General features: G+C 35.1%; 1 protein-coding gene across 1 annotated transcript in view; it reads right to left on the bottom strand.

The window, feature by feature from the left end:
• Positions 1-10,011, bottom strand: part of nos1apa (nitric oxide synthase 1 (neuronal) adaptor protein a) — a 119,098-nt gene that overhangs the window by 41,581 nt on the left and 67,506 nt on the right. The window contains exons 5-6 of the mRNA XM_016232512.1: positions 6,736-6,844; positions 2,764-2,905 (exon numbers count right to left, since the gene is read on the bottom strand). Of these exons, the coding sequence (XP_016087998.1) occupies positions 2,764-2,905; positions 6,736-6,844 (251 nt within the window). The remainder of the gene's footprint in view (positions 1-2,763; positions 2,906-6,735; positions 6,845-10,011) is intronic.

Raw genomic sequence — 10,011 nt, 5'->3', positions numbered from 1 at the left:
TATATATATATATATATATATATATATATATATATATATATATATATATATATATATATATATTAGATAATTAAAATCAATCAATAATTTTATTGTCATTAGATTCAAATACAATTCGGAGGAATTATAGTTATTTTAGGGTGACAGTTTAACCCAGATCATAAACTCTGTATTGTGTTACTGAACATAACACGAGAGTTAAAAAAGGAAATAGATTGAGGTCAGAGGCATTTACTCTACACTTAAACACATGTACAGTAATGGGACGCACAGTCCTTCACAGATCTTCTCTATTTCCACTGGCTAAAAGGTAATTCTGGAGCAGAAAAAAAATTGTTTGCATCTGGCAAGATGCAAAAAATAAATAAAATTATATTCCTATGTAGAGTATATTTTAAATTGACCTAGACATTTTATTTCCCCCATTTGTCTAATATAAAATTTTAACTAATATCATGTGAATATATAAGTGAATTTATATTAATTCAAATATACTTGGTAATTAGGTTACTTGAAATTGCAAAAAGATGCTAAAATATGTTTAAATCTCCAACCACTTTATTTTTCTCTTGCACATCTACAATAAGTTAAAACAGATTAAAAAAAAAAGTGTTTTCTTTGATTTAAATTTTTTTTTGTAACTTAGCGGCATCAAAAACTTCTCTTGCTGGCATAAATATACTCAGCAACTTTATATTAAGTGGACTGCTATGTACTTACATTCAAATTAATCATTTGGTACAATGCACTTATTGTGTACATACTGTACATCTTTTTACTAGGGCTGTCCTCGACTAAGGATTTTTCTGGTCGACTAGTAGTCGTTCATTTTAAGCATTAGTCGACTAGTCGCACGTTTATTAATAAACCATTTAAATCATTATTACGAGCCTTTAATTGCCTACGTAGCCTAACATGCGCTCAAGCACACGAATAAAGCTTGCCACAGCGCACCGGCAGAAGTAATGGTTATGAATGTGTCAGTGAAAAACAGTAAGGAGACTGCATTAACATTTTGATAATTTTATAAACTAGTGCTTTCTTTGTTTTCGGTTTAAGAGATGAAGTCGGCGACATTGACTCGTCATCCCCACAGTACTGCTGCGCCTGTATGCATGTTTCAGACGGATTACATAATCTGAGAATATTTGTTTTACATTTGAATTGGTTCATTTGAAAGTAGACATTTCACTCTATAGATATATTTTTCATGTCCGTAAGGTAAAGATATACATGGAGTTTCGCGTCCGTAGTTCACAGAGAACGAGATGGCAGAAAGCGCATCCTGTTTGCTTTCATTATTTCACAAAAGCGCAATTAGTTTTTATTGTGAGTGCACACAAATAAACTTAAGAGTCTTTACAGATTTGAAAGATGTATTACTCTTATCTGTATGAGCAAAAATGACCAGTATTTTAAAAGCAAGTGAGTGCACCGCCACTGTTCAGTTTCCACACTCCGCATAGACACTGAATAGCGCACATCTCTCTTGGTTAACATTAGATTGAGCGGCCATGTAAAGTTGCTAATACTTACATATTTCAAATGATAAGCCATATTTGAGGTCGATGAATGATAGGTGAGTGTTTGGATGTCCTGCCGGATGTACTGTATTACCACATAGTCCAGCCGTTAACAATCTGTCCATCACAAACTTCGTGACTTCGCCTGTGGAATTTATTGTATTTTAATTTTTTCCCGCGACTAACGAAATGTTGGTCAACCAAGCCTCTTCTGGTCGACTAACGATTAGTCGACTATTAGGGGGCAGCCCTAGTTTTTACATTGTATTTTTATTTTAAAAAATACCGGCATGTAACTACATCTGTAATTAGTTTCTATAACTACATTTATAATTACAGTGTTGACCCATCCCTTACAACTTAACCCAGCCTTAAACCTACCCATACTGTACCACCAAACCTGTCCCTAACCTTACCTGTATCCAACTCAACAGCAGGAAAAGTGTCTTGCAATACAATAAGAACACAATAAGTACATTGCACTTATTTTTTGATGCAAGTACATAGTAGTTAAGGCTACCTAATATAAAGTGGGACCAACATTTTTTTTTAACCTTCATAAACATAGGCTATAAAGCACTATACTTATTTGTTGGCAGGTTTTGCAGCAATTTAAGCAGTTACGTGGTTGTTTGGCTCTGAAGTGTCAGCTCTCAGACCGGTTTGCTGTTTCCCTATGGAAAGGGGTTATTAAGGTCTCCCTGTCCTATCACTGGGACAGCAGTGGAGCTGTTAAACATAGTGAGTCCCATCCATGTGACACTGCAGCGTGTTGGTGCTAGGGAATCCTGTGTGGATTAGATGCAGCGCGTGGGTGAATGAGAGCTCATTTGCATTTGAAAAGAAAACCTGTCCAGAGGGAGCTGTGGGAGGATGATCAGCCTGAACCCCTGGCCCATGCACTATGAGATCTGCCCCTCAGACACAAGCAATCACAGGTGCTGTTCCATGCTGCCTATCAAAGCTCCCAGCTCACAAAGACTTCCTCTAATGCACTGCGCTGGATTGCACCAAAATACCTTGAACAACCGCATGGATTTTCCCTTTGCTAAATCAAAGAATCAGGGATCAGCAAGAACATCACTCATCTGTTATCCTATCACACCAAGTTCAAGGGGCACAAACAGACAATCAATTAAAGGGAGTCTGAAGAATAAAAACCTGTTGTGAAAGATGACTACACTGACTTCAAGTATGACAAAGAAGTGGAAAGAAAAGAGGATACAGTTCATTAAAGTACCTGTTACTCCAGAATCTGTGCATGTCTTGTCAGTGTCACCATCTTCCTGGCCATCTGCGTTTTGCTGGGTGTGTTGCAGGCTAAGTTTATGACAGACCTCAAAAGCCTGACCCACCGTCCGCACTATCCGCATGGCTTGGCTCTACAGAGAAATGAAAGCGAGCTTAGTATTATTAATGCACTGAAATCAAAGTACCTGGTGGAAACAAAAATTCTGGAAATCAAAAACTGAAAATGCTAATATTTATCATACAGAATTAATAACAAAAGTACATTTATTAGAAAATAAAAGTGGGTGAGTGTTTACATTACACATTCTGGGCATGCATTTCTTCTGCATATTCTTTAAATCCAGCATAACACCATTTACTTTCAAAATAAATCAATAAGCAAATAAATAAATACAACAAGCAAATACATAAAAATGTATGCAAATAAATACAGATGCAAACGCATAAGCAAATAACTAAGCAAAATAATTAATGAATGAGCAAATTAATAAATAAAGGATATCTATCTATTGACAGACAGACAGACATATATTGCATATATGTATGTATGTAATAGACAGACAGATGGACAGATTGTGTATATACAGTATATAGAATACAGTGTATATGCTACAGACAGAAAGACAGTGTATAAGCAAATAATATAGTATATTTATATAGTAAATATTCTACAGGTTTCAAGAGCAAAGCCCTGCATCTCAGTGGTGTGTGGATCTTTTTAGCAACTGAAAGTTATAGTCAAAATCTGACACTAACAGAGGTCATTAACAAGGCTCTGAAGTCTCAATTCAGTCAGGGAACAAAAACAAAGGGACTCAAACAAAAGAGAAATTCTTTGATATGACTCATACCTGTTCATTTGATTAATCATGACAGCTTTTGTTTCCCTTCCCACACTTTTAATTTCAGAAGGTATGCTGTTAGCCAGCAAATGTGGAAAACAGGAATGCAGCCAACCATGTAAGAAATCAAAAGACACTAGGAACTTCAAAGTTTAACAACAATTTTATTCTGATATTAAAACTTAATAATGCTCTAAAGCTTTGAGTGTTAGATGTTTTTACATACCATAGTTTGCACAAAAGCAATGCAGTAACATCATATATAAAAGGTATGAAAAGAAATGTAATTGTAAACTGATGGAAATTTGTCAATTAACTTTCAGTTTTCCATAAAATAAGTCTCTAATCCGAGTGCCAATTTATGTAAATTGTTAGTTGTGACAATCCATTAAGTGTTAAAATATAATTCAAGCTGCATTTCAACACTGGATACAACCGTCAGTCTACAGACTCCATAAAACACTGCACAAAAATGACCTATTTCACAAAATGCTGAAGATCATTTATCAGTATTTTGATAGATGGTAAAAAATGTAATGACAGCATCAATTCAGCTAAAATGTTTGAGTCTGTATACAGTAAAAGGTGAAATTATCATTGCAGATCTATTTGCAATTCATTGAGAGCACACTTAAGCAGTTGATGTACAATTACCCAGAGCAGATCTGAATTGCTCAGTCTGTAATGGACAGTGATGCTGGGGTGAAATGGGCCAGACGGAGCTTTCAACTCAAATGAGCGAGTCCTTTCTAAAGAATCTTTGTTAAATAAAGAATACTTTTTTTATGGATTGCCTTTCGACACGGCCAAACATTGCACGGCTGTACAATCTATAGCTATTGACGAGCCACATTTTTTTATGATGAGAGAAATATGGGTAATATTGAGTCCACGTGTCAGGCTTTCATAATAACTGTTCTCTATGCTACATAGTTTTTAATATTGCAGCAATCTCATTACAGTGTGCTCATTTTGCATGCTATTTGCAATTTCAAATCTAAAGAAGAATGAGGCCTGACACAAAAAGTCCGATTATAGATGACTGGAAAGCTGTATTCAGATTAGTGTCTGCTATGTCTCTTGCAGCCTTTCATGTGAAAGGCCTGCTCAGACTTACAAAAACAATATACTGACTAGTTTCAGTAGAAAAATATGATGTTGATTTGCATTTAGGTCTTAACTTTACTAATTTTCTGATGCATAAATCAGGTACAAGGCACACTTTAAAAAAGTTTGTTAATTCAACAAAGAAAATAAAAATAAAAATGCTACCACAAAAACCTGTTAATTAATAAGTAAACATACCATCTGTGGTAGTTTTTATTTTCTCTCAGCTGTGCAAAAAATAATTGTAAAAATTCATGGTGAAAACCGGTATATGGTTTAACAATGCATTATATGTCATTTTACAATTACACACTGTCATTGTTTTTTTTATGGTAATTAATGGGTTTTCAATGTTTTTGAAAATATAAAAACAAACTACCATATAAATGTATGGTAAAAAATAGAAAAAGAACATTCAGATGTCTCTTTGAAACACATTATGTATTAATATATTTTCTTTAAAATAATGCAAAAAACTAACTTAATATTAGAAAAAGCCATAACACTTTACAATAAGGTTCCATTTAACTAAATATTTCTAAAGCATTTATTAATCCAAGATAATGCTTATTCCAACATTTACTAATTCAATATTTAAAAAATTGTATCCATTAATGTTATTCACCTGAGCTAACATGAACTAACAATGAACAATTGTATTTTTATTAACCAACGTTAACAAAGCTAAATCCATACTGTAACAATGTATTGCTCATTGTTAGTTAATGTTAGCCAATGCATTAAATAGTTTAAAAAATGGCACCTTATTTTATAGTCTTACCAAAAAATGTAACAAAACACTAATACATTACTGACAAAAATAAAATTAGGAATAAACAAAACTGTTTAGTATCATGCGTGTTACTCTGATGATGTTTTGTATTGGTAGGAGTGACCCTATGCATACACTTGTATTATTATGGTGATTATCAGTACATTTTAAGGTAAAATAAAGTTTCTGCCATCCTGTAATACTTGAACCATTGTCACTATTTTTACGGTGAATTTTCTTTTTACTGTAAATTTAACAGGATTTTTTTTTACAGTGATTGAGAGAGAGAGAGGAAAACAACTACCGCAGATGATGTGGTGACTTAACCCTCTGGGGTCTGAGGGGGTTTTGGGGCCCTGGAGAAGTTTTGACATTCCCTGATATTTGTGCTTTTTTTCAGTTGCTTATAAACATATTAATGGCTAAAGTCTAATAACAGGGCTGCAGTCATACTGTATTTGTCCAATACAGTACCCATATGCCTATGCCTATTATATTTGACATCTTGTATTTTCACATACACTTCTTGTACAGTCTGTTCTCAAGTCCTTAGCACTCGGAGATCCTTGTGTATACAAACTCCTGTGATAATGTGATGTGTCATAGTGACAACTACCGCCTAGCATGAATTCCTCTCAATATTTATAGATTGTGTAGGCACCAGTCCTGGAGAGGAAAAAAATAATTATTTTCCCTCTGAAAAATCTTATTTTGATTCTCGTGACATTGTAGATTAATTGCCAATATTAAAAATAAATATTTAAACCAGTCAAGCAGAGAAAAACAGATTCAGATGTCAAATCCTTCTCAGAGGTGTTGGGCGTCTTTAAACAGTTATTTAGCTTTCATATTTGCCTCTGATTCAACTCCAGTGCAGAAGCTTGAAAGGGATCAGAATTCGACAGCTTTAAGAAATAAAAGCATGCCCTGTCAGTATATCATCTACATGTGCCGCTGCTGGATCATTGTACTGCTCTGCATGCTAGACTGACTGAGAAGTAAAATATAGCCATTCTGAAAAGCGCACTTCAGTTTCATGGCCAAGGGCTGCTGTTCCCTTTTTTCTGATGGGTTTTTTCAACTATATGCCCTGAAGTAAAATGAAACAAGTGTACTGAAGAGGGAAATAACCGTCAGTAGCCTTCATTCACTTGGAGCTTCAATGACAGGATTCTATTGTCCAAGGAAAACCATCAGCACTCAATGTCCTGACTAGAAGACACGCTCAAGAGATGCCTACCTTTTTCTTTGATTTGAAGACGTTACATCGAAACACATTGCTCTGTCCATCTCTTGCTATGTAACTGAAGATCTTCAGATCTTGAGAGTCGTGTGATACGTAGAATATCCTGTAAAAAAAAAAAAAGTGATTAACATGTGCAGTACTGTCATGGACAGTAGATTCAGTTGGAGTAAAAAGGCGAAAAGTATTACAGGAACATTTCTGGTACGTTAAAAGCTTTTATTCCTGCATTTGCGTCATTTTTCTTGTTATATTTTGGTCCAAACCACCACAGTGCACCCTTTTATCAGGAATCCTTTAATGTTGTGTTTAGAAATGACCTTTGGCTATGTATTTTTGTTGGGCATCTAAACAAAAATGCAACACTTGTTGCATGAAGTGTAGCAAACAAAGCAACATGAGTCAATGAAGCACATTCAGTTCTATTGTGACTCTGTGTGAGTGCATTTACCCCAAAGCAAACAAAACTTGTAGCAAGGAACAAGTAATGCAGATCAGAGTATAAAACACTACATAAACCAAAAGATAAATAATTGACACCGTGCAAATCCAGATCAATTTCCTCCACAACAGAGTAGAGGATTTTCTTCAGATCTTCATAAAATGACAATGCAGCTGTCACAAGGTACTGAGGAGAGACCTTGTTGAATAAGATGAATAAAATGCATCTGTCAATTGCAACAACTTTCATCAGACCTCACAGAGAACCTTAAACTGCCAAAGAAATGATAGACAAATAGCTAGATTGCTAGACAACATGACACATTCCTTAAGAAAAAGCAAGCTGGTGTGGTGCGTGCTGGCTTGGCGGGGGTACTTTGTATTTTGCTATTCACTAAACCTTGACAGACAAAAAAAAAAGAAAAGAAAAATCTTAGATTGTTTCAGTGGGTTTGTCAGAGAGTGAATAACTGGCAGCAGGAAGCAGAAATGCCTAAAACGGCATTCAAATCACCACACTACGGATATGAAAGAAACATAATAGTACCCAGAGACTCTTCATTCTCTCTAATTACAAAGAATCATTTGTGCAGTCATAACTACCGAACAATTAGAGCTGAGACTTCTATCAAATCTGACTTCTATGAAGCTGCAAAGTCATCACACAGATTGGAAGGTCGTGTATCATACAATATCTGTAAAGCAGCTAGACAGACGTTGCATATGAAAACAGTGTGCATACTTCTGTATATACAATACACTTCTTAAATGGACATGTGTGGTAATTTGAAACGTCTGATATTATAAATTATGAATTTTACTTTAATTAGCACAGTACCTTTAATCAACAAAACAATAAATGGAACACGACAAATTCAAACAAAAACTGATCATCAGGCTGAAATTTACATAGTCATGATATAACCAACACAGCTCAACTGAATAGATGTGTTTCTAAAACTTGGCGCTGCATCTTAAAAACATAATTCTCATTGAGACGATACAAATTACAGATGTGTGAGACAGTGTACAAAAACACTCAGATGCTTGTGTGTGTGTACATAGTTCTGCAGATAGATCATCAGAAAGTGGAAAAACGGTCCCAATATAAAGAGCAAGTTTTTTCCATTTTGCTTTTTTACTTGGTAAATGGAATATGACATTGTTTTCATAGTACATGATACCAGTTAAATTGACCCCAAACATAATATAGAATAGGAATGTGCAATATTGAAGAAAAATGCAATATGCGATACCTTGTTAAATAATGCGATATTCGATATGCCATACAATATCAATTTAAATTATATTTACAAATATTAAAAAACTGAAAATTATATAACCAACCACTGTGTATACGTTTCACATTCTTTCTTGGAATAGAAAGCATTACTACAACTTCAGAAAGTGACCAGCAGTGTTATAGCATTACATTAAAAGTGATGTCTCAAATCTGAAAATGTAATTATAACATCAATGTAAACAAACAAAATAATGCCACTTATTTTATATCAGTGTAACGTTGTTTTCCGTTTATTATTTAAAGTACACTTTAAGAACTTCTTTAATACCACAGCAGAAACTACTAGCCTAAGAAAGTTCAAACATGATTAAAGGCAAGTGAACAGTCAGTAAATAAGAACAAATACACAAATGACAACTAGGGATGCGCCGATCCGATATTCATATCGGGTATCGGCTCCGATAGTGCCATTTTTCTCGGATTGGGTATCGATCAGAGAGAGCTGATCCAAATCCGAGATTTTTTTTTATTCCTTTTTTTTTTTTCTCTCCGATTGTTCGAATTATTCTGTGTAACTTCTGAAGCCATACGATAGCTTAATGTGAGCTACATGTGAATATTTAAGTCCTTACATTAAAGTTCACACAAACTCTTTTCTTCGCTGTGGCTGTCAGTCATTCGTTCAGCCTTTCACGTTCGGTTACAGCAGTCAGCTCGGTAAAGCTCTCTCCAAGACCATTCTGTGTTCCCATTATATTTGATTTGTAAATACATGTCTATGATTTTGCAAAAAGGACTTTATCTTCTTGCCGGAGTTTAATGTTGTTTTGTTACTTGCTACCGGGTGTCTGTGAGAACAGAACACGGGCGTAGAAAAGACTATAAATAGTTTTGAACGTGCACAGTATCTGAAATTTAAAACTGTTAAAAGAAAGGCTCAATAACAGTTGCACAGATATAATATACTACGCATCAATTTCTCTTCCCTTTGTGCTTTGCAGTTTTTAACACGAAGCGCTTAATGTGTGCACATTGTAAGCGCTTCGTGCTCATAGACTGTCAACACTCTACATTGCGAGTAAATCACTCGCATATGCGACTAAATCTTCACTCTGGGCGACTAAATGATGTCTAATATTAGCCAATGGCTAATAAATTCTCAGATTTTACTCGCCAGTGTGTGACTTGGAGGCTGAGTATATGATTAGCACATATATTTTCAATCACAGAACACTGACTGAGCGCTTCAGAGTTTCACTCTCCGTCAAGCGATCTGTGATGTTTTTCAGTTCGTTTGAATGGATGCACAACACACCTGTGTTTGTGTATTTGTCGTAACTTAATCTCTAGTGTGAAGGCACACGACTCGCCGTCGCTTTCTCTCACACGCGCAAAGAGCGAGAGCGAGTCTTACATAACATGCAGAATTGATGTGCTACATGTAAACGATATACTTTGTTGTATTTTCCTGTAAAAATAATGGAGTTCCTTTGGAATTCTTCAGCTTTTAAGAACGGCCGGGTTTTCCTGTAGTAGGCGGAACTTATGCGCAAACGACAATCTCATTGGCTGGTGCTCACCTATTATCC

This window comes from Sinocyclocheilus grahami, unplaced genomic scaffold (genome assembly GCF_001515645.1).
Source record: "Sinocyclocheilus grahami isolate Dianchi unplaced genomic scaffold, SAMN03320097.WGS_v1.1 scaffold412.1, whole genome shotgun sequence".
Classification (NCBI taxonomy): Eukaryota; Metazoa; Chordata; class Actinopteri; order Cypriniformes; family Cyprinidae; genus Sinocyclocheilus; species Sinocyclocheilus grahami.
Note: the sequence above shows the minus strand (reverse complement) of the source record. Positions and strands in the feature narration are given on the sequence as shown.